This window comes from Monodelphis domestica, chromosome 1 (assembly GCF_027887165.1).
Source record: "Monodelphis domestica isolate mMonDom1 chromosome 1, mMonDom1.pri, whole genome shotgun sequence".
Lineage (NCBI taxonomy): Eukaryota > Metazoa > Chordata > Mammalia > Didelphimorphia > Didelphidae > Monodelphis > Monodelphis domestica.
The window spans coordinates 737,416,192-737,442,398 of NC_077227.1; the positions used below are offsets into that span (position 1 = coordinate 737,416,192).

Here is a 26,207-nt window from a genome sequence, read left to right on the forward strand (position 1 = left end):
AGTAATTTTATTTTCCTATAACTGGAGGGAACTCAGGATGCATCTGGACATGGATTACATTTTTTGGAATCATATGGGCATGTCCCAGGCTTGACTGGAAGTGGCAAACACATATGATAAATAGTCACCCAATATAAAGGGTCCTATCTTGACAGATAATAGTATTTAACTTTGTAGTTCTGATTTCCCTTAACAAAATCCTTGTGAGTTTACTAATTCATTCACTTGTTCCAGCCCAGAAATTATACTGTGTATATTAAGTGGCAGAAAAACTTTTCCTATCATTAAGTCAATAATATAGCTTTTGCATCCAGGGGAAAAGACTCCAAAGTTTTCCTCTATAGATATTTACTGCTGGAATTAAAACAAATGTTTTTTGCTTTGTTTTTGTTTTATTTTTGTTAAGAATTTGGAGCGGCTCATTTTTTAGCAGCTTTTTCTGAAGTGGGAAAGAATTAGAAACTGAAAGGATGTCCATCAATTGGGGAATGGCTGAATACTATTGTGCCATAAGAAATGATGAAAAGGATGAGTTCAGAAAAACCTGTAATGACTCACATGAACTGATGCAAAGAGAAGAAAGCAGAACCAGAATAGTAACAGAAATATATGATGATCAACTGTGAAAGACTAAACTACTATCAGCAAAACAAAGTTTCAAGATAACCCCAAGGCTAAAAAAAAAAAGTTCTCCACACTCAAAGAAGGAACTGTTGGAGTTTGACTACAGATCAAAGCATGTCATCTTTCATTTTATTTCCTTCATGAGTTTTTTTTTATTGTATGTGTGATATGTGTTTTCTTTTACACCATGAAGAATATGGAAATATTGAAAGAAAAGCACTAATATAACCTGGGAAGAGGAAGAGAGTATTATTGACAAATGTCAGAATGACAAAATGTCAGAAAACAATTATCAAAAATGTTTATATATGTAATTTAAAAAATTAAGTTAAAAAATTTGCAGGACAAGGCTAGGTATTTGAGGGGAAGGGAAGGGAGCATGTGACAGTCAGAGAAAGAACAAGACATGATCACTCCTTCCAAGGCGTTTATAATCTAACTAGGTAATAAACCTAATAGATATGAAACAAGTAAACGGCTAACTATCCAGAAGACACTTTAAGTTCAGAAAATGAAGAAATCTGTGTGAACAAGAGAGGTTAATCAATGATTTATTAAGAAATTGGAACTTGAGAGATAAATAGAATTTAGATTAATAAAAGGTAGTATTATAAATATTATTTCATGAGGATATAATGTGAAGATCAAATGAAATAGTTTGAAAAGTAGTTTGAAAACCTAAAAGTATGACTTCCGGAGGTGGAGCCAAGATGGAAGAGTAACTAGGGTTTGGTCATTCACTAACCGAAGGTAGGGCAGGGAGTCTGCAAACAAATCCAAACTGGGTCTGACTAATGGGGGAGAACATACAAAAGAACTCAGGGCTATCTCTAAAGGAATGAGGCAACCACAGAGACTTTTAATATAATTTGTACTAAGGTCCTACTGTGTGAGGTAAAAACAAATAACCTGGAAAGACTCAAGAACTCTGATCAGCGCAATAACCAAGTCCTTCAGAGGACTTCGGATGAAATTTGCTGTCCATCTCTTGATCAAAGAAGAGATGAAGTCAGGACACAGATGGAGACCTAAGCTTTGAGATATGGCTGAGGCAGACATTTGTTCTGATTGACTATACATATTTGTAACAGGGATGTGTTTTTCCCCCCTTTTTCAGTGGGGGAGTAGGGAAAAAAAGGAGATAGAAGAGAGAAAAGAAAAGGTTTTTGTTGAGTGAAAAACAATTTAATTTAGAACATTTTAGAGTTCACAAAGGAAACATGTTAAAGTGGTGAATATCACTGGGGTTGTAAGAAAATAGCACTTGGGGTGGAATAGTGAATTGGTTCAGGCTTCCTGGAAAAAAATTAGAAAATTCTATAAAAAGGTCACTAAACTCCGCTTTGATTCAAGGATAGCACTTCTGGGCATATGTAGTCCAAGAACATTAAAGAAAGAGGGAAGGGTCCCATATGTACAAAAATACTCATAGGTTAACTTTTTGTAGCAGCAAAAATATCTGGAAATAAAATTAATGTCAGTCAGTTAGAGGATGGCTGAATAACTTTTAACATGTGGATGTAATGGGCTATTAATACATTACAAGTACTAATGACTGAAGAATGCAGAGACTCTTGGGAAGTACGAACTGATGGCAAGCAAAGGGGAACAAAAACAATGGTGAACACGATCAGCGCAAACACGTCAAGAAAGCCCCCAGTCCTCCAGCTAAGAACAGATCTGTTTAAAGCATTGGCGATTGTCAATGGATGTGTTTTGATTCTCGTTTTCTTCTTTGTTACAAAACCGAACTGTCTGGGAGTGGGCTGGGCGAGAGAGACTAAGAAATGCAGGTACCATCAAAGCAAAAGCTAGCAGGACAAGGTTTTTTTTAAGCTTTACCTTCTGTCTCAGAATCAAAAGTAAGTATCAATTCCAAGACAGAAACACAAGGGCTAGGCAATGGGGGTTCAGTGACGTGCCCCGAGGCACAGAGCAAGAAGGTACAGGCTTCTTCATCTAGTTCTCCTGTGACCTGGGGCAGACACTGGTTTCTCCAGTGTCCACCAGGCAACTCATGAGTCCGGAAGGTTTCAAGAGTAGCTCCGCCAGCAGACAAACAGCCTAACAGTGGAAGAGGTCAGCAAACAGCTGGGCCCTGGAATACAAACATGCTCAGTCCAAACAATATCTAAAATATATCATTTAGGGGGCAGCTGAGTAGCCAGTGGATCGAGAGCCAGGCCTAGAGACAGGAGGAGGTCCTGGATTCAAATCTAGCCTCAGGTACTTCCCAGCTGTGTGACCCTGTCCCCTTAACCCCCATTGCCTAGCCCTTTCCATTCTTCTGCCTTGGAACTAATACATAGTATTGATTTCAAGATGGAACGTGAGGGTTTAAAAAAATAATAATAAAATAAAATACATCACTGAAAGTATCCCCATGGGCAGAGTGAGTCCCCCCACCCATGAAAACAGGGATCCTGCAAGTACTCAATCAATCCACCTGGCCCAGCACCTTCTGAGCATTCCAGGCTTGGGGCAATCAGGAAGTTCAAGTGCATGCTCAAACAAGAGTGATTTCTTACTCAAAAGAATAAGTACAATAAATACATAAAATAAAATTCCGTTCCAAGCAGCTAGAAAAAGAGGTCTGATGATGACATTAGAAGAGAGTTCCAGAATCATCTGGATCCAAAAGACCTTCCTTCAAACTCTTAGAACTTTGACTGAAGGTCTGTCGACTCCCTGAATAAAAGGTTTTCTAGGCCTTTGTCTGCTCTGCACTAGGTGTGCCTGTACTGAAGCCTGGCCGGAAGGCCTGGGCTAGGCTCGTCTTGGGACATACTGCAGGCTCTGATCTCTCCAGCCATAAAACAAGGATCTTGGACGTCTAAGGAAGCGCGGAATTAGAGGGCAGAAGCAGAACGATGCCTGGTTCTTTCCGCCAATGCTCACAAGGCACACCCCCCTCCCGCCCCCCGCCCGTCATCAAAGACACTAGGCCTCCCAGTTTATCCATGTCCTTCTTCCAGAATGCCGCCCCCACATGGAGCGCGCAGGGATGGACTGGGGAGCAGGAAAGCACGGAGATGAGCATCTCCTCACCACCAGAAGCCCGGCCTCTCTTCATGGAGTCTGAGATGCCTCGTGCATTTAGGCTGCACGCCCCGTTACTGATTGGGGGCATTCCAGTCCACTGATATCCAAAGCTCTTCTCCACATTCCTTCCACTGGGTCATGCTCTTATTAGAGCAGTCCTTCTTTTTATTCCTAGAAAATATCTCCTAGATCTAGCCAGGCTTAATACTCTCCTTTGTGGGTGTCTCCACCACCATCTTCTTTCCATTCCTCCTGCTAGGGTCTCTTCCAGATCTCCAAGGCCCCACAGAACTTATCCCTGGGGTGAAGCTGTCCTCAAAGAGTGAGTGAGGGCAAGCTGTCAGAAGCCTGCCTGACATGCAATCCAGCAGCAGCCTCACCACCTACACCGCTGCCAGGTACCCAGTGCCCCAACACTCCTCCAATCCCCTTTCCACCTCTAGCTTTGGGAACAGTAATCAAACAAATGTGACCATTACTTCTGGGAAGGGAATATCAATTGAGTCTCCTGTGGCTCCTCTCCAAGGCATCAGAACTTGTCTCCCTCTTGGACAGCAAAGCAGAAACTCCATTTAAAATCACTCTAGACAAGATAAAATACCTGAGAATCTACTTGCCAAGACAAATTCAGGAATTATATGGACATGACTACAAAACACTTCACACAAATAAAATGATCTAAACAACAGGAAAATTGCTCATGGGTAAGCCAAGCTAATATAATAAAAATGACAATCCTACCTAAATTAATTTACTTATTCAGTGCTATACCTATCAAACTACCAAAACACTTTTTTACAGAATTAGAAAGAGTTATCATCTGGAAGAACAAAAAATCAAGACTACCAAGGGAAATAATGAATAAAAAAGTGAAGGAAGGAGGCTTAGCTTTACCAGATCTCAAACTATACTGTATAAAGCAGGGATCATCAAAACTATATGGTACTGGCTTAGAGATAGAAGGGTGGATCAATGGAATAGACTTGGGGTAAATGACAGTAGCAAGATAGTGTTGGATACACCCAAAGATTTGAGCTTTTGGGACAAGAACCCACTATTTGACAAAAGTTGCTAAGGAGAATAGGAAAACAGTTTGGCTTAGCTCAACGTCTTACACCCTATACCAAGATTAACTCAGAGTAGGTAAGTGACTCAAATATAAAGAGGGAAATCATAAGCAAATTAGATGAACATAGAATATACCTGTCAGATCTATAGGAAAGGAAGGAATTTAAGACCAAGAAGGAGACAGAAAACACTATAAATGTGTAAAATGAATCATTCTAATTAAATTTAAAAGTTTCTGTACAAATAAAGCCAATACAACCAAAATTAGAAGGGAAGCAACAAATTGGGGAAAAATTTTTATGACAAAAACCTCTGACAAAGGTCTCATTTCTCAAATTTATAAGGAACTAAGCCAACTGTACAAAAAAAAAAATGAAGCCATCCCCCAACTGACAAATGGTCAAGGGATATGAATAGGCAGGTTTCAGATAAAGAAATCAAACTATCAATAAGCACATGAAAAAATGTTCTAAATCTCTCATAATTAGCACAACGCAAATCAAAACAATGCTAAGATACCACCTCACACATATCAGATTGGCCAACATGACAGTAAAAGAAAATAATAAATGTTGGAGGAAATGTGGCAAAATTGGGACACTAATGCACTGCTAGTGGAGTTCTGAATTAATCCAGCCATTCTGGAAGGCAATTTGGAATTATATACAAAGGACTTTAAAAGACTGTAAACCCTTTGATCCATCCATACTACTGCTGGGTTTGTACCCCAAAGAGATCATAAGGAAAAATATTTGACCAAAAATATTCATAGCCACACTCTTCATGGTGGCAAAAAATTGGAAAATGAGGAGATGTCTCTCAATTGGGGAATGGCTGAACAAATTATGGTATATGATGGTGATGGAATACTATTGTGTAAGGATTGATGATCTGGAGGATTTCTATATGAACTGAGAGAACCTCAATGAACTGATGCAGAGTGAAATGAGCAGAACCAGAAGACAGTGTACATAGAAAGTAAAACATTGTGGGAAAATACAGTGTAATAGACTTTACTATGAGGAGCAATGCAACAAGCCAGGACACTCCTCAAGGACTGTGTAGAAGAGTGCTGTCCACATTGAGAGAAAGAACTATGGGAGTAGAAACGCAAAAGCAAAACATATGACATCACTTATTACATGTATATATGGGGATGCGATTTGAGATCTAGGCTTTAAAAAGTCACTCTATAACAAAAATGAATAATGTGGAAATAAGTAACAACATTTGTACAACCCAGTAGAATTGCTTGTCAGCTCTGAGAGTGGGGAGGGAAAGAAAATGAATCATGCCAAACTGGAAAAATATTCTAAAAAATAAATTTAGAAAATTAAAAAAAAACACACAAATACTTGGTAACCTCTGGGGTTCTATTGGCCATGCCCTTTGGCTGTCACATTTGCTGCACATGAGTTCTGCCATTCCAACACAACTTTGCTCTCCTTTCCATACTGCTCACATGGTAGATCTTGTCCCTTTGCCTCAAGTCTCATCACAGTTTTCCCAATTGGGTCACAGTTCACCTGGCTCCTCTGACACCTGGGCAGCCTATGATCCAGTCCTGTACACTAGGATGGCACCTTATTTCTACCCTTCAAGTTCAGGGCTTCCTCCTAGGGAAACAAAAGTACTAGCACTAATACAGGAAGACACCTTCAGGCCAGCTCTTTGGACCTCTGTGACTTCAGCAAGTCATTAAATTAACCCTATTTTGTCTGCAAGATGAGGAGGCTGAATTAGAGAATTTCTCCATTTTACTTCTGACTGTAGATTTGTGAATCTCTAACCTAATAAATGATTGAACTGGAAGGTTCCTATTAAAAGGAAAAAAAAGAGTAGGGGACATTTTGGCTTAGAAAATAAGAAGATATTAGAATAAGTTCATTAGTCAGGTTTATATATGTTCAGAAAATGGAGGACTAGAGCTACTATCACAAGTAATGAAACTCTTTGTAAAAGTATCCATATTTTGCATTCGTTTATTTAGACAGCTAGGTGGCACTATGAGTTGAGTACTAGACCTAGAATCAAGAAGATTTGAGTTCAAATCCAATCTCGGACACTTTCTGGGACAAGTCATTTAACCTCCGTCTGCCTCAGTTTCCTCAACTTTAAAATGGGGGTGATGATAATTGTTCCTATCTCTCAGAATTATAAAGATAAAAAGAGACATTTATAGAGCTTTCCAATCCTTAATGTGCTATAAAAATGCTAGCTGTCATTTTTATTAAAGGGAGCAGAGATAAATAATCATGCTTAATAAATCACATGGCTGACTGCCTACAGTTTCCTGTTCTAGAAATCCCACAGAGTCACACGTGCAGCCTGAAGGAAAGAGGAGTCCCCATGTGCTGGGCAAGTCGAACTACTGCAATCGTCCACCCTGCCACCTCCCTTCAGACTCCTTGGGGACAGGCCTGGACCCTGAAGCCAAAAGCTTCGAGAAGAGCAGAGCCCCGAGCCGACCAGCACGGCCGGCAGCCCAGGCTCCACAGCTCTCAGGGAAGGCATCCCTATGGAGAAAGAACCTGCTTTCCTTGCTACAATCAATACCAAGTGCTCCTATCCAACAGAGCAGCCTAAAGCCCCTGGAGTGCCTACACTCCCCAGATCACTGGCATTGTGGCTGGGGCACAGAGGCCTCTGTCTCCTCCGCAGCCACAGCTACTAAAAACCTGTGAAATAACGTTCTTGGCATCCAAGTTCTTGGTTCCATCAAATGAGTTCAACATCAGAAGCATGGCAACTGTCAGGCATTCAGTGGGTAGGGAGCCAAACTGGAGAAAGGAGGTCCTGGGTTCACATCTTGATTCGGACACTTCCTAGCTGCTGCCTAGACCTTGCTGCTTCTCTTTCTTAGAACTGATACGAAGACAGACAGTAAGGATTAAAAAAAAAAGATATAATTTGATTAATGGAAATAATTCCCAGCCTTTCCATCTCACTTGCAGTGGAAAATTTCTTGTGGTGTCCCTCCCACTAGAGAAGAAATATTCTTGCCTTTCATATATCTCTGCAGGACTCAGTACAGTGCTTTGAACAGAGAATGCACCTTAGAAATACTTTCTTCATTCATATGATCACAGGTTTAGAGCCTGGAAGGAGATCCCCGAATCCGAGAAGGAAACCCCAAGTGACCTTCACTAGCTACATGCTGATGGGCAAGTTCCTGAAGGTCCAAGAGCCTCTGTTTCCTGCTCTGAAATGAGAGGGGAGAACAGCATCCACCTCGGGGGCTTGTTAGGAGGAACCTTGGCAAGCTAAATGCAGGAGGGAAACGTGAGCTCTTTTTGGTCCTGCCCAAAGGCACACAGTTAAGATCCGGATCTGAGCCCGATTCTGTCCCTGCCTTTTGCGGCCTCCAGAGTCTCCCTCACCAGGGCAGCCTTCTTCATCTGGGGCTCAAGGTGCCTTGCAGAGAAGTGATCTCCTCATGAAGATCCCTTGGGGGTCCCTGACACAGCTAAAAAGATACAATCTCCCCAGAACCATTCATGCTGCTCTTGATGAGACCTGCTGAAAAATGTGAGGAATGAAGGTCAGCATGACACAGTGGGCCACAGAAGACCTTATCTAAAAGATTTCTTCATGCCATGCAAAGACTATGCCAAGAAACCAGTCTGGAGACCTCTAAATCAACAGTTCTCTGCATGAGGTTGGGGATGAAGAATGCCTGCTAAACAGCGATCCCAACTGAGAAATAAATAAATATATGGTAGAGAGTCCAACAACAAAAAAAAGAGTCCTAGGAATTTCTTTGACAAACGAAATGCTGAACTCTGCCATGAAAGCAGAAAGCAGAAAGACCAGCTGACCCTTCAATCCAAGACGGTGGCCCTGGGGAAAAGGCCATTTATGGGCCATGAGCTCCTCATCGCATCCATGCGGTACCTCACTCACTCCCAGAAAGACTTCTCGGCTTTCCTGCCTTCATCCTCGTCCGACTCCGGAAGAGAAGGACACCAGGGAAGGACGGCCCACAGGAATCTGCCCAAAGAAGCTGGAGTAATCTTTGACGAGAAGAGTCCCCCTCCTAAGCAGTGGCAGAGGGATGCAGCCTGGCTAAAACGCTCATGCCAGTCGTTCCAGTTGTCTTTCCTCACCCAAGTCAGGAAGGTTGGCTTCTCTGATGGAGGGAGGAAGCCCCATCTCCAGCACTTTAGTAAGCCCGCCAAAATAAAAGGGTTTGCCGGGTCTCTGAAAAGGGAGATGCCAGCAGGAAAAGCGGGGACCTGCACGTTGGGCTGGATAAGGCTCCGGAAGCAGACCAGGCACTCAGGAGGACGGATGCACGTCGCTCTGGGAACAAGTGGCCATCTCTCCCGCCGCCTGACACGAGTGCAAAAAGTCCCCGCCGTCTGCCCAGGGTGCAGGGAAATGGCCCGTCCCCTCACAGCGGGCTCCGGCGAGGTCATTGTCAAGGCCAACGGTATCATGTGGCAGTGCCAGCAAAGACCCTTTCTTCCTCCCTAGCATGGGGTCCGTGGGCCGCATCGAAAGGGACCTGGCAAATAAATTTTTGTAAAGAGAACCAACGGCATGAAAATGCCCAGAGAAGCCTCGGGTCCGGAGCCCTGGGAGCCCTGGGGAAGCAGTAAAGGCAAAGCAAGGCTTCGGGGAATATTCTGACCAGGGACGGTCCGGCTAGCTCCAGAACACACAACACGGGCGCCCCTTTGAAACGCATCCTCCGCTGTGGTTCAGGCATCCCAGCGCTCTGTGATCCCATCTGGGGTTGGCTGGGCAGAGACAATCAAGTAGGTGCTCATTTCCTTCTTCAGCTAATTTTACAGAGGAGGAAACTGAGGCCAACAGGGTGCAGCGTGGTGCCCAGGCAGAGTCTGAGACCAGATGCAAGCTCAGAAGTCTGTGCTATAGCCACTGCCCCATCCGGCTGTCCACAAGGAACACAGCAGGTGGATACTCATGACATAAGTGATAGCATGGCTGGCAGGCAAGCTTCCAGAAAGCTGATTCCAAAGGTTAGGGACACACCACATCAGGCTGCTTGGGACTTGGAATTCGAAGGCTCGAGTTCAAATCCTGCTTGTGCCATTTCACTTGTTCTGGGCCTCACATTCCTCATCTGTAAAATGGAGATCATAGCAATGGCTCCTACTTCACAAGACTGGTAAGGACCAAATGAGATGCCATATATATATGCCATAGCTATTGTTGCTGTTGTTATGATGGTTTTCCTTAATAATCCATTATGGACCTTATCTAATCAGCCTTAACTTATCCATTTCAAGACTTAGAAAGGGGGCCAACCAATTGCTCTTGAGGCCCTGAACAATCCCATCTTCACCGTATCACCCAAGAACTCAAGGGCGCTCTTCTTCTCTAGGGCCCTTCCCTCCCAGATGAGTTAAAGAGAATGATCCCCCCCAGGCAAGAAGAACCCAGGCCCGGACTCTTGAGGAGTGACCTCAGCTTCTGGGTGCCACCCTTACATCCAAGCCAAGGACAGACTGCATACACCCCAGCCCCCCAGACGCTGCACTGCTGCCCCGGCAGCAGGCATCGCCCTCGCCCATTCAGCCCCAATTACCTCTTCATCCTCCTCCTCATCTTCCACATCCAGGATCCCCGAATCTTGCTCCGACTTGGGGCTGGTGCTTTCAAGCTCTGTGTCCAAGCTGGTAAAGGCATCTTTCTTGGACTTTTTCCTGCTGCCTATTCTGGGCTGTTGGGAGATGATGTTATCCAGGTTCCTTTGCTGCTGTGCCTAGGACGGAAGAAGACAGATAAGAAGGGAATATTCACAGCTGTTATTGTTGAACAAATGAGAAATTTCTAGAAAATACAGCAAAGCAACATGTCAGCACATCAGGGCCCAAGAATCCCCCGGGGCAGTGCATACACTTTCCATATCCTCTTGTGACCTGGGAAACTACTACTGAAAAGATAACCAGAAAGCCTTCCGCTGGATGCCAGCTTACCCACTGGCCACTGGGATGACCCTGGGCGAATCATTTGGCCATTCTGGGCCAGTTTCATCGTCTATAAAAATAAGATGGATGGGCCGGCATCAGCCTCCCGAAGTCTTCCCACACTTCTCTGCATTCCTCATAGCCACTGATTCTTAGAGCACAGGGATACCCCTTGTCATAAGCAGAGCCAAAAAACAACACACGAAAACTTCGACACAGTAAATGAGAAAAACTACCACCAAACAACTGAGCATAAACACTTCAAAATTACAGAGTAAGCTTGATCTTTTAAAAGATCAATGACTCTCTTATCTCCTTTGCCTAGGCTGGGGGAGGGGACATCCCACTGCCTAGACAGTCTTTATCCGTTTTGCTCATCTCTTTCTCTTATTCCTTCTTTTCTTTTAAAAATAAAGAAAAGTCTTTGTGCTGGAGGATGGCTCTCTGTCAGGGAGAAATATCAGCAATGTGAAAAGATATCAATAATAACTGTAAAAATGGAGATTTTGAACCCTAGACTTTAATCCCCCAAAGTCCTTGATATTTCCCAGAATTCCCTATAATCTCACCTGAGTCTCCATGTAGGCAAGATCACAATTTGTATTTAACTGGCAGTAACACCTCCCTTGCTCTCTTCTCTTCCTTCCTTGCAATGATGTAGCAAGTATAGTAGTAAGCTAAGTGTGGGGGATTTTAAGTGGGTGAATCAACCACAGGCATGTGGTTTTTTATTTTGTATCTTCTTTATTCCTTAACTTTAATGATCCTTAATAAACCTCATAAAATATAATATTTTTATTATTAGAAATATAATTTAATTTTTACATAACAGATCCTTAAAAAAATAAAAGGATTGGCCTACGTCTTCTCTTGAATCATGTTCAGTTTTCACTCAGGGCTACACAGCTTATGTTTGTGTAGCTTCATACGGTTTGCAAATCATTTCATACATATCAACTCATCTGATTCTCATAAGAGTCCTAGGAGGCAGTTATTCTTATTTTCTCCATTCCACAGATGATAAAACTGAGGCACAGAGACGATAAGAGGTTTGCCCAGGGTCACATAAGTAGGAAGTAACTGAAGTAGCATTCTTAGAACTCCTTAATCTCATCCTTCTACACATTACACCAGAGGCCCATAGAAGGAAAGCTAAAAGAGGCTTCATTTAATCCAATCCCAACTTTAGTAGATGGGAACCTAATCCTCTTGGCTCTGGAGTGAGTGATTTTGCACAATCCCACTCTGACCTCCTCAGGGCAGCCTGGGCACTGAGGTAGAAGGGGGGGGATTTCCTTGACAACTTGTCAGATAATAAATATAAATTCTACATCTATACCTTAAAGGCCCATACTTTTAGGGAGACTTGTTTTCCTCAAATTCTATGAGATCTGTCTAAAATAGTTCAGTGAAATTTCATTGCAAGGATGAATAGGCGTGATATGGAATCATGAACTAGCTGACCCCACTGGAGTTTCTTTGACCTTAATCTTGGGGAAGCAGGAATGAAAAGGTTTCCCCTTTTGTACTTGTAAAGGGGAAGGAAGTGTCAGAGCTGAGCTCAACATTACTAACTGAAAATGGAGTGCGATTCAGGCAGGCCCAGAGAACACGAAATATAAGATTGCACAGAATCAACAATAAGGCTGTAAATTCCTCCTCTGGGCATGACACTTCTCCACTGGAGACAGAGAGAGGGGAAACCAGCTCAGCAGAGTGGTTCCTGTGGCTCATGGCAGGAGGCCTTCAAGTCTTCTGAATGAGTTCAACATCCATGTCAAGAATAAAGCAGTAGATGCCAATCGGTGTTAGCCCAAAAACGCACTGGATGAGCAAGAAACGGTAAAAAAGAAAAATAGAACTGTGAGAGTGACTTTCTGCCAGGAACATGGGGGAAAAGACGGTGCGTTCCAGAGGCTGGCACCGACAAGGCGACGTTCTGTTGGCAGTAGGGCTCGACTGACCTCCAAGGGTCCTCGGCCTCTGTTCCTTAAACAAAGGTGCAGAAGGAGGCTTTACAAAGTCTTTAAACTGGCCTTGCCGTTAAGGCCATCCTCCTTGAGCTCACTTAAACCCCCAGGGAAGCAGAACTGCAGTTCTTTCTCACCAAAAATAGGCGCGTTAAGATAACAGATCACCAGGTATGGCATGACGGGTCGAAGTCGGAGCCCTCGCAGCTCCATCCTGGGGTAGGACATCTTGCCTTAAAGCCCCCGGAGCCTGTCGGGTGCTGGTCTGGCAAGCAGACGGCCCTGGATGAGGGAGCACCAGAGGGATGAATTGGCCTCATTGTCACTGCTGTGGATACGCATGCAAAGGACCACCTAATAGCAACCAAAGCGTTTCCAGGGGCCGACGGAAAACTGGGAAATTAAAAAGCGATCGACCTGAGAGAGTAGGCGGGGCCCCAAACAAGGCCACTTCTGGCTCCAGCACACCAGGGCTAACAGGCTGCTCCCCCAGGTTCGTCCTGCAGGCTGGGAGCGGGCGAGGGACAGAGCTCCAGCCCTCCCTCTTGGCTCTCCCCTCATCATCTTGTCTAGCCTCGGGCTTCCACTAGCACGGCTGTGTGAGAGAGTAACTCCCCGGGCCGCGTCGGGAATCTGTCTCCAAGCCAAACGGAAGTCTTCCTCCTCCTGGTCTCCTGCACTCTAGCACAGATCTTTCCTTCTTCAGACCACCGAGGACACATTTTCCATTTCCCCAAACGCCATTCTCGATAGTGCACCCACAGGCAAACATACGTGCACGTGGAGACACACCCGTGTGCTTAGGTGTGTACACGTGTGTGTGCATGTACACGGACAGACCAAGTGCCCTGAAGGAAGGAGAGGCACGATTCTCCTTTGTAACTCCTTGCAGGGGAAGGGGCAGAGCCTAAGTACGGGCTGCCCCTAAATGCTGACCTTCGGGGCGGCAGCGTGTCTGCTAAGGAGGCCAATCAACTCCGCTAGCAGGGACCAGAGGAGGAGGGCGGGGGGAGGACATCCCTCATTTATTTGCTGTGCTCCAGGCCCTCGATTTCATGGCGGGGCGCCCTGGAGGACACCGGGGCGGCTGCTCACAAGGAACCCACGGGAATGTCCTGGGTCTACGGTGCCAAGCAATGGGCCCAATACAGAAGACCCATCGTGTCTGACCTCAGAGGAGCTGGCCCTGCGCGTGCGCACGTGCACACACGCATACACACGTGCGCCACACACACGCGCACACACACACACGCGCATACACACGTGCGCCACACACGCGCGTGCTCTGCGTGCCTTGCAGGAAGCGGCACTTACAAGCTGAGTGTCTAAAGGAGCTAGTCTTGTGAGCTAGTCACAAGAGACTGTGTGCGCCCCAGGCCTGGGGGACAGCAGCTGGACAAGGCCCGGGGACGGATGGAGAGCCAATGGTAGGCAGGGGAAGTGCAAGGAAGCCGGTTGGGCTGTGCACAGAGCGGGAAGGCCCTGAAAGGAGTCTCAGCAGGAGAGGCACTAGAGGCCTTCCCAGGCCGGAGGCCCCGAGCCGGTCACTCTCCCAGGGTCCCTCAAGCCCGTACGTGTCAAGGCTGCCGGCCATCCGGAGGCGAGGGACGCAGGAAGGCCAGCAGAGAAGATTTCCCTTAGAACACTGCCGAGGCCAAAATGAAGTGGCGTGAAATGCCCGCCCATCCCAAGGAGGCCAGGAACGGGGCTCTCAGGGCCTTTCTCGTGGCCCAATACTGACCTCTAGTGGCTAAGAGGAGCCGCGGGTCAGCAACCCCAGGCTCTGGCCACGCAAGACAAGGCTGAAGCAGGAGGAGAAAGCGGGCCACCCGCCTGATCAACAGGCATCGAGGAGGCGCCTACTGTGCGCTGCTCTCGGGATCCGCTCCAGGGGCGGGAACGTCCCCCAGCCAAGCCAACGCTGACCCGCCAAGGGGACCGAGCCAGGCCTGAAGTTAGAGAGGACGCCGAGGCAGGTGGGCTCGGCCAGTCTGCTCCCTGGCCAGGAGGAGGTGGTCGCACTGACCGCTGTTCTGATGGAGCTAGCAGGCCGCGCAGTGTGGGAGCCCCGCATGCCTCTCTTCACCTCCCCAAGAGCGCCTCAAGCGCACACAGAAGCAGGGCACCAACTGCTTCCACACAAATGGGCCCAGGCAAAGGAGGGGGAGAAGAAAGACCGACGCCAGTCGGCGGCCTTACACAGAGCCGGCCGGTGCAAAGCTTCTTCACACAGAACACCTTCCGAGTCTCAAAAATGCTACTAAGAGAATGGAATGAGCTCACCCATCACCAAAATACTCTTCCGTTTTTCCTCTGACTTCAAGGTGTCTATGAGAGACAGACAGACACACAGACAGCCAGACAGAGCAGATGGGGGCAGGCCCTTCCCGCATATTGTCCTTGGAGCTTCCTGACAAATCCATGAAACACACCTAGGCTGGATTACCTCCGTCATTTGCCTAAATTCCCACAGAGATTAAGTGGGAAAGCTGAGACTTAAATATGGGTCGTCTGACTCCAAGCCCAAAGTCTTTCCAAAAGAGAACATTTCACAAAGAACACTGCAGGTTGGCAAGATTAGTCTTTCCATACAGGAAGATCTCCTCAACCAACTAGAGGAGCCTGGGAAAACAGACCAGCCAGGTCTCTAGATGTTTGTGGATTAAGGAAGGACTGTTGACAAAACACAAGAAAGAAGACTCTAGGAAATAACATAAAATTTGGATTGCATGCAATTAAGAAGACTTGGCACAAACTAATGTGGTCAAAATTAGAAAAAAAAACTGGAAAGTGGAAGAATTTTTTTTTCAACAAATTTCTTTGATAAAGAAATTCTTATTCATTTTATAGGAAACAGAGCTAAATTTATAGTCATTCCCAGGATAAGAAAAGGCACATTTTCAGAAGAACAAATTGAATTCATCAATATGAATTATATTTAAAAATACCCAGAATAACTGATTAGAGAAATGAAAATTAAAACAACTCTGAAGTACCAAACTTCAGAACTATCAAACAGGCTGCCAAAAAAGGAAAATGACAAATGTTGGAGGGGATGGAGAAAAATGTAAAGACGAAGGCATTGTTGGAGAATTTGTAAACTAGGCCAGACTTTCTGAAGAAAAATCTGGGGCACAGTTCCACAAACAAAATTGTGCATTCCCTTTGGCTCAGCATATCCCTGCTAGGTTTTAACCCAAGATCAAAGAAGAAAGATCTACTTGTACAAAAATATCTATAGCAGCTTTCTTTGGGGTGGCACAGAATTGGACATTGAGGGGATGGGCCTCAACTGGGGAATGGCTGAGCAAGTCGTGATGCATAATGATGAAATACTATTGTTCTGTGAGAAATGATGAAATACTGGGGAAAGCTTATATGAACGGATGCAGCCTGAAGTGAGCAGAACCAATAGAACAGTGTGTACAATAACAGCAATATTGTATGATGATCAACCATGAAAAGCTCAGCTTCCCCCAAGACCATAATCCAAAGGGGCGATGACAGATAACAAACGCTCTCCACCTCCAGAGAGAAAATTGATGAACACCGAGGGAAGCCTGAAGCAGCCTTTTAAAATTTTTTTTCTTTATTTTTTCTTATTTTCTTATGTTTGTTTTCTTCTGTAACATATCTAACATGGAGATATGTTTGATACATTCTCATATGTGTGACCAGAATCAAAGAACTTGCCCTCTCAAGGAGAAGGAAGGGGCAGGAAGAAGAGAATTTAAAATGCAAGCTTTTTTTATATGTAGTTGAGAAATATTTAATGAAAGAATTTTTTAAAATTTAAAAACATATACACACAAGAATTACAAGGGGCAGCTAGGTGGCTCGGTGGGTAGAGAGCCAGGCCTAGAGATAGGAGGTCCTGGGTTCAAGTCTGTCCTCAGACACTTCCTGTATGACCCTGGACAAGTCACTTAACCCCACTTGCCTTAGAAACACTACTGTATATCACTTCTAAGATAAAAGGTAAAGATTAAAAATAAAAAAAAAAGATTTGCAATCTTTTTTTAAAGGCAGGGAGGGACACTTTCTTTTTAATTGTCTTCTGTACTTGTGCCTACCACAATAATAAAAAGCCACAAAAACTTCAATTTACCAAAAACTTGCATATGTTTTGAGATAAGAAATAGACAAATCACTAAAATTTCCAGTTAAGAAATCCAAAAGGCTCATGGTAGTTAGAACCTTTCACATCTTCCCCATGGTATCTTTGCCTCCAAATGCTTTCAATTAATAAAGAGTGACTGCCAAGTTTACCTCATTCTCTTGAACTTGCCTAAAGGCATAAGAGACAAGAGAAAATAAGAGGTCCAGGTAAAGGCCCCAGAAGACAAAAATTCTTACCCTCCAGGATAATGGAGTTCTTACTTTCTAGCCTGGATTTCTGAAAAAGATAAAATCTAAATAACATAACTAATTAAGACAATAGTGTCAACAAAGTTGCAAGTTAAAAAATAAATCCTTAAAAATCAACAGCATTTGTATATAATATTATTTTTCTAAATACAAGAAGCAATAATAGAAAGGGAAACCCTAAAAAACTTCAAAATGCATAAAATATATGAGAATCAACCTACCCGAGCACACAAAAGACATACATATTGCTCCTTAAAGAAAAAAGGAACTTTTAACAACTAGAAAAATATTCAATGTTCATGGCTAGGTTGTGCCAATATAATAAAAATGACAAACTAATAAATTTACATGTTTAGTGCTATATCAATCAAATTGCCAAAAGGATACTTTACAGAACTTGATAAAGTAATAACAAAATTCACTAGTAAAAATAAAATATCAAAGAAAATTATGAAAAGAAGTGGGGATGAGAGGGAATAGTATTTCCAGACCTCAAACTATATCATAAAGCAGCAGTTATCAAAACCATCTGGTATTGCTAAATAGAGATAGATCAACAGAACTGACAAGACAAAGGAGAATCAGAAATAAAAGGTCTCAAAAGTCCAACGTATGACAAAGTAAAACCATTAAATGTCTAGGGGGTGAAAAATTCTTTATTAGATTAAAAAAAAACTGCTCTGAAAACTAGAAGTCAGCTTGGCAGAAATTGGGCTTAGACCAATACTTTATATCACATCTACAATCTACATGGATATAAGATCTTAACATTAAATATCAAGCTACTGAAAATTTTTAAAAGAAACAGGGCAAATACCTCCCATAGATAAGAGTAAGAATTCTTAACCAAACAAGGGAGAGAGCCAATCACAAAAGATAAAATTGAAAATTTAGTTACTTGAAACTAAAAGGCTTCTTCACAGACAAATAGTGCTTCTACTCTTCATTGCTCTTAAGTAGAAGAAATGCACATTCTAATTAAGGTTGCCAGTAAAAACATTATTTTCTACAAGATGCTAAATTAGCCCACTTTAGGGCTGCATAAGTGTTTTAACTTGCTAGTCCGGTTCAAATATGAACTATAGTATACCAGTATTTAAAAGTATGATGAGGAAAAGCATCATGTACAGGAAACATGTATCAGACACATTTCGTAGCAGCAGAGACAAAGGAGGAAGTGGGCACCCCTAAGTGGAGAATGGTTGTGTCCCCTCTGGCCTGTGAGGGACTTTTTCGTATACGCATGTGTCCAGGCTCTCTATTTATTTAGATAGTCCCTCTTACTAGTGAGCATCCAATCCACTCACTCCTCCCCCTACAGTGAGCTTTTTATCGACTCACCACAGAGGGTCCATTCCAAGGTACCAATAAAGCACTCTGGATGACTATGTAGGTGACCTTTGGTAACCAACTCATCTTATTTTCCTGTCATGCATTTGTTGGATTACACCTCTTAATCGTTGAAATTTTTCACTGGCCATATGCCACAGACTGCTCACACCCATCCTCAGCCTTTCCATTGCCCTCTGCATAATTCACTTTCAGTTCTTCAGAAACTATTATGTCCCCTGCTTCCCAGACCTAAAACCAACAGCAATAAAATATCAGGGCTAAAAGATGGACCTTTGTTACTGTTTTTATTTTATTTTCCCCCAATTGCTTATAAAAAGTTTCCAAATTTAAAAAAAGAAGTTTTGAGTCTCAAATTCTTTTCTTCCCTCCCTCCCCACCTCCATTGAGAAGATAAGCTAGCTGATATAGATTTTAGATGTGCAAGCATGTAACACATTGTTTCATATTAATCCTTTTGTGAAAGAAAACTTAAACAAAAAAATTAAGAAAGTGAAAAAAGTTTGCTCTTGCCTGGATTCCAACTCCATCAGCTCTTTCTCTGGAAGCAGATGACATTTTTCATCATGAGTCTTTGGGATTGTTTTGGATCATTGCATTGCTGAGAATAGCTGCTAAGTTATTCACAATTGTTCATACAGTATTGCTATCACTGTGTACAATGTTCTCCTGAGTCTGCTGACTCTTCATTCTGCCTCAGTTTGTGTGAATCTCTCCAGGTTTTTTGGAGCTCCTCCTGCTCACCATTTCTTATAGTACAATAGCATTCCATTACAATCATACTATAGGAGTTACAACTTATTTTATGTTACTCTGACTTACTCAGCCATTCCCCAATTGATGTGTATCCTCACTTTCACATTCTTTGCCCCCCAAAAAGAGTTGATTTAAATATGTTTGTATATATAGGTCCTTCCCCTTTTTATTTTTTATCTTTTGGGGATACAAACTAGTAAAGGTATCGCTGGATCAAAAGGCACAAACTATTTTATAGCCTTTTTGTGGCATAGATCCAAATTGCTCTCCAGAATGGTTGGATCAGTTCACAACTCTTCCAACAGTGCATTAGTGTCTCAATTTTCCCACATCCCCTCCAAATTTTGTCATTTTCCTTTTCTGTCATAATAACCAATCTGATATGTGTGGGGAAGTATCTCAGAGTTATTTTCATTTACATTTCTTGAATTAATAGTGATTTAGATTTTTTTTGGCATGACTTTAATGACTTTGCTGAGAATTACCTGTTCACATCCTTTGACCATTTATCAATTGGGGAATGACATTCGTATACATTTGACTCATTTCTCTACAAAAATGAGGCCTTTATGAAAAAGATGTAAAAAGATTTCACCATTATAATTGCTGTGTTTTACTTTCCATCCTATCTTTCCCTATTTCACTTTTTACCTCCACCTCACCCAATTTGCCCTTTTTTTTTTTAATCAGTCTTCCACTAGCTTCTCTTATCCTCTTCCCCTCCTACTCTCCTGTAGGGAAAGATAAATTTCTATACCCAATAGATTGCATATGTCTCTCCTATTTGAGTCAATTCTGATGAAAGTTCAAGTGCTCCCATCCCCCACTCCCCCATCTACCCCTCCATTATAAAAGCTCTTTCATGCCTCTTTTATGTAAGATAATTTATTCTATTTTGTTTCTCCCTTCCCCTTCTCTCAATGCATTCCTCTTTCTTATACCTTTTTTTAAAAAATATCTTCCCATCATATCCAACTCATACCTTTGCCTCTGTAAACTATTTCTAACTGCTCCAATAATGATAAAGTTCCTTGGAGTAACAAGAATCTTCTCCCCATGTAGGTATGTACACGATTCAACCTCATTGAATGTCTTTTGATTTCTCTTTACTATTTATCTTTTTATGCTTCTGTTAAGTCATATGTAAAAGTCAAATTTTCCGGAGCTCCAGGGCGCCTCCGGTAGCGCTGGGATCCTGGCCACCTGGAATTGGGGATCAGGAGTCCCTGGAAGATGGTGCACGCAGAAGGACAGGTTCATCTGCATCTATCCTGCCTATCTAAACAACAAGAAGACCATCGCGGAGGGCCGACGGATTCCGATGGACAAAGCTGTTGAGAATCCTACAGCTACGGAAATCCAAGATGTGTGCCTGGCCGTGGGACTGAATGTGCCCATTGAGAAAAATAAAATGTACTCCAGAGAGTGGAATCGTGACCTCCAATAGAGGGGCAGAGTGCGGGTTCAGCTAAAGCAGGAGGACGGCAGCCTCTGCCTCGTCCAGTTCCCATCCCGAAAGTCAGTAATGTTGTGTGCAGCCGAAATGATTCCTAAGCTCAAAACAAGGACACAAAAAACAGGAGGTGCTGATCAAAGTCTCCAACAAGGAGAGGGAGGCAAAAAAGGAAAAGGGAAGAAGAAGCGATCCATCGACGCATGAATAGATGTCAGCCCTCCAAAAGAGAAGGATGATTTGCTCCTGAAGTGAATGACGAAAAGGGAAATTTCACTTAACTGGAATATGTGTGTTTGCTCCTCAATGTCAACTGAACAGTCAGCCAACTTGAGCTCATGAAATAAAATCATAGGTATTGGAAAGTTGTACCTAACGTTTGTATAGCAGAAAGCCAGATGAAGCCTTTTGCAGACCATCACCAGATTGTTGGGGAAATGTGTATGTATCCTTATAAATGTAAAGTCATTCTTCAGTGGGCTTTACCACTCTTAAGTCATTTGCTCTCCTCTACTGTTTATCGTGCGGTGTGTCTCAGATTAGAAGCAAAGTCATCTTTTCTGAATGTATTCTGTTTGAATTCAACAGATTCATCCTACAGTCTGCCCAACTTCTGTTAATGTTTAAGTTAATGAAATAAAAGATTTGAATTGAAAAAAAAAAAGTCAAATTTTCCACTCAGTTGTGGTCTTTTCATCAGGAAATCCTATTTCACTGAATATCCACTTTTTCCCCCTGAAGGATTAAGCTCAATTTTGCTAGATAAGTGGTTCTTGGTTGAAATTCTAGTTCATTTGCCTTCCAGAATATATTCCAAGACCCCTGATCCTTTAATGTAAAAGCTGCTAAATCTTGTGTTATTCTGACCATGGCTATAAGGTATCGTTTCTTTTTGGGCTGCTTGAATTATTTTCTCTTTAACCTGAAGGTTCTGGAATTTGGCTATAATATTCCTGATAGTTATCCCTTTGAGATATCTTTCTGAAGGAGATTGGTAAATTGTTTTAATTTCTATTTTATCCCCTGGTTCTAGAATACCAAGGCAGTTTTCCTTGATAATTTCTTGACAGAATTGTTTAAGCTCATTTTTTTTTGATGATAGCATTCAAGCAGTCCAATAATTCTTAGATTATCTCTCCTGGATTTATTTTCCAGGTTTGTTGTTTTTCCAATGAAATATTTCACATTTCCTTCTATTTTTTCATTCTTTTGACTGGTTTTTTCTTAATGTCTTATGGAGTCAGTAGCTTCCACTTCCCAAATCTAATTTTAAAAACATTATTTTCTTTAATGAGCTTTTGTACCTCCTTTTCCATATGGCCAATCCTACTTTTTAAAAAGTCCGTTTTGTCAGTCCATTTTTGTACCACTTTTTCCATATGGCCAATTCTGCCTGTTAAGAAGTTCTCTTTAGTAGATTTTTGTGTCTCTTTTATCAATTGACTTATTTTGTTGTTTTTTGTTTTGTTTTAGTGTTTTTTGTGCCTCCTTTACCAACCTGTTGACTCTCTTTTCATGATTTTCCTATATCATTCCCATTTCTTTCACCTGATTTTCTTCTGCTTCTTTTATCCAATTTTTAAAATCATTTTTTAAGCGTCTCTATTAATTCTTTGGGGACTTGAGATCAATTGATATTTTTTTCTTGGAGGGTACAGTAGTAGTATTGACTTTTTCTTCTAAATTTGTGTTTTGGTCTTCCCTGTCACCAAAATAAATTTCTATATTGAGTCTTACATCCAGAGCCAAAAAAGGGATCCCTATAATCTCTTTCTGGGCAGTCAATACTGTCTATGGCTGAGAGCTCGGGAAACCTTGGCTACTAATTCACTCTCCACTCTCACCCTGGTATGTTGCTGTGGTGGTACCTGTCTGGGCATGCTCCTTTGCACTCTGCTTCCAGCCCAAGTGCAATAGATCTTTTGTGTCCAACTTCCTAAGTTGATTTAGTCTGAATAAGTATTTCACCCCATCCTTTTGTTGGTTATGCTGCTCCAGAATTCATTTTGAGGCATTGGATCATAGACGTTTGGGGAGTTGTAGAGATTGGTAGAGATCAAGTGGGGCTGTGATCCTTCTCTGTTATTGTGGCTCCACCTTCACTCCATTACTATTTTCTTTTTCTTTTTTTCTCTTCTTTTAAAATTTTATTTAATTCAGAAAATTTTTCCATTGTTATATGATTCATGTTCTTTCCCTCCCCTCCTCTCACCCCCCTCCTGTAGCCAACACACAATTCCACTGGGTTTTACACGTGTCATTGATCAAGACCTATTTCTATATTATTGATATTTGCACTAGGGTGATCCTTTAGAGTCTACATCCCCAATCATATCCCCATCAAAACATGTGATCAAGCAGTTGTTTTTCTTCTGTGTTTCTGCTCCCACAGTTCTTTCTCTGGATGTGGATAGTGTTCTTTCTCATAAGTCCCTCAGAATCGTCCTGGATCACTGCATTGCTGCTAGTCGAGAAGTCCATTACATTCGATTATGCTACAATGTATCCGTCTCTGTGTACAAAGTTCTCCTGGTTCTGCTCCTCTCACTCTGCATCAATTCCTGGAGGTCATTCCAGTTCACATGGAATCCCTCCACTTTATTATTCCTTTTAGCACAATAGTATTCCATCACCAACAGATACCACAATTTGTTCAGCCATTCCCCAACTGAAGGGCATCCCCTCATTTTCCAGTTTTTTGCCACAACAAAGAGCGCGACTATAAATATTCTTGTACAAGTCTTTTTCCTTATTATCTCTTTGGGGTACAAATCCAGCAGTGCTATGGCTGGATCAAAGGGCAGACAGTCTTTTATCACCCTTTGGGCATAGTTCCAAATTGCCCTCCAGAATGGTTGGATCAATTCCCAACTCTACCAGCAATGCATTAATGTCCCAACTTTGCCACATCCCCTCCAGCATTCATGACTTTCCTTTGCTATTAACTATTTATACTGACAAAGATATACATACTGAAGAACAAACAATGGGTTGTTCATCCAATTGCATAAGATAACTTAGGCATGAGACATCCTTCATTTTTAGTCTTTCTTGTATTGATGTTCAGGACAAATTATTCTAAGATTAGTATTTATTTGCCACAAGAAGTAATAAGCAAAAATAATTGAGAGAGACTTAGGGAAGGTCTGGATGAACTAATGGAGGGCAATGTGGTATAAAATAGAAGGGATGGGAGATGGAGGCAATGGAATAGATGATCTCTGTGGTCCCAACTAACACTAAACTAATTATTTTCAGTATAATGGAAGAGTCCTTGGAGCAATCACAAGGCCCATAGACAAGGCTCTGCCACTCAGTACTTTATGATGCTGGGCAAATCACTTCCCCTCTCTGGGTTGCAGGTTCCTTATCTGTCAAAATGAGGAGGTTGACCTAGATGACTTTTTAAGGTCCTTTCTAGTTCTACGTGTCATCCTATGAAATAGAGCCAGAAGAAAAATCTAAACAATGATGCATAATTATGTCAAGAAAAACAACATGAAAACACTTTATAACTTTTTCCAGTAAAGTTTCTAACTGTGATTTAAAAGGATTTATGGTAAAGCATGAAGAAAGGAGGAATGAAAAGGAATTGTTCCCCTTCAGCTTATATTCTATAGGTGAAGACAATATAACATATACATAGTTAAGTAAATGCAAAGTATATCCAAAAACAAACAAAGAAAAAAGAAATGAATCTCAAGATGGAATACAAACACCTGAGGGCATCAGGGATGGTCTTATATGTACAAGGCAGTATTTGGGGGTGGGATCTGAAAGAAACTTAAATGGGCAATTGCCCTCCTCTCCTTCCCAGTCTATGTAATTTGGAAGTGTTGGCCTGATTGGTTGGTTGGTTTCTCGTACATATGTGCAGAAACAGGATGGGAGCCCAAATCATCACCAAGCATAATGCCTTTCTACTTTAGTGTCCAAAATCAAACCAAATGCCTAAAAACCAGAGGGTCACAGAAAAGAAAAACCAATCATGTAAAAACTTGAAAGAGAAGTTGCTTACCATGTCAAAGTTTTAATTGGATCATTAAGGATTTAAATTTGAACCCTAACTTCCAGACTAAAGGAAGTTTGCCTTTTGTTTTATTCTTTCTACAAAACATAAATCTTTATTTGCTTAAAGTCCACCTTCAAGAAAAACAAATGTGTCTTACACATTACTTGTGGATTTCCCAACATTTATGCTCAAGAAAAAGATAGAAAACAAGGTAACTATTTTTTATATTACCTAAATAGACATGTGAGACCTTGACATTCCTCCAGGAAGCCATAGAATGACATCATTCGGGCTCTCTGGAAATATGGCAGATCCTCATCTCTCAAGAATGGCTTAAGTGGACTTTTATTAATAAGCCAAAAGTCTTTTTTCAATCATTGCCAACTCTCAGAACCTATATTTGTAAAGAATAAAAGCTGGACCAAAAGAGCAAGCAAGCACACACCAAATATTGCTTCTGCCACCCTCTAAAGGTCAAGTACTGCAAATGCCACTAACAAGATCCAGGTCCTCCAGCCTTCTAATCCTGCTAAGCATGCTATCAGGCCTTCCTCTTTGGCCTAACCTACTCAGATGGAAAAGAATTTAATTATATCCCAGTTTTATCTTTGATATTTCTTGTCAGTATGTGTTGTATAAAAATCTTCAGACAATCTGACATCCTCACAAGAATGCTACAGTAATAACTAAGAGAATGAAAGAAACATGTCCAAAGTAGTAGAAAGGGCATCAGATCTAGGAAGGTTCCCAATTCTAGCCCTCTCTTGGACTCAGAAAGTCATTTTAACATGTCTGCACCTTGACTTCCTTACTCAGAACAATGCAAATAGCCTACATGACCTTGAAAGACCTCTTCTCTAAAATATATGGCACAAGCAAAGTCCTAATGTTACAATTAGAGACTTGATTTTGACTGTGGACTCCCAAGACAAGCTGCCACCTTTTGTCCTCATTAAGCAAGGCTTAACACACTCTTCCAAGGTGCTTAGAGGAAAAACATTACCAAAATGCAAAATACCAAAAGTAAGGATGATGATAATCATGATACTGATATTGTAAAGATAGGATTAACTCTTTCTTTGCCTATTTTTAAATTAATCAACAAAAACTGAAAACACCCCTACTTAACACTAAGTAGGGGAGGTCCATAAGCCACTTGCTAAAAGTGGGTGTTGACTCCAGAAGTAACTGACCACTCCCTGGGCAGTGCTAAGCAAATTTAAAGACTGCAATTGTGTCCCATAAAGTGGAGGAAGGGGCAGGAAGGGACATGGAGAAAGGACTATAAAAGCCCTGAACTACCTGTCCAAGGGGGTCTTTGGTCTGAACTTTCAGCTTGGAGGATCTTGGACTGGGGCTGCGGCTTGGAGCTCTGACTTGGGACTTTGACTTGGGGCTCTGGTTCGACTGCTTCTGGATCTTCTCCTTTGGAGCTTTGGCTTGGGTGAGTAAGAAACTGACCCTCCTTTCCTGGCTTCTGGAGAGATTAGTTGAAGAGAGACCTCCCCTTCTTGGAGGAGGCCTGGTGGATTGAACCCTTGTTTAATTCACTACTGAGTCTTCTGGCTGAGGGATTAACAAACCCTGCCTAGAGCAACATTTAGGGTGATAAGCTAGACTTCTTACTC

At 42.3% G+C, this 26,207-nt stretch overlaps 1 protein-coding gene across 1 annotated transcript in view; it reads right to left on the reverse strand.

Moving 5' to 3' along the window:
• EXOC6B (exocyst complex component 6B) overlaps positions 1-26,207 on the reverse strand; it is a 468,443-nt gene that overhangs the window by 224,710 nt on the left and 217,526 nt on the right. Inside the window, exon 7 of the mRNA XM_056814064.1 lies at positions 10,289-10,465. Within this exon, the coding sequence (XP_056670042.1) occupies positions 10,289-10,465 (177 nt within the window). The remainder of the gene's footprint in view (positions 1-10,288; positions 10,466-26,207) is intronic.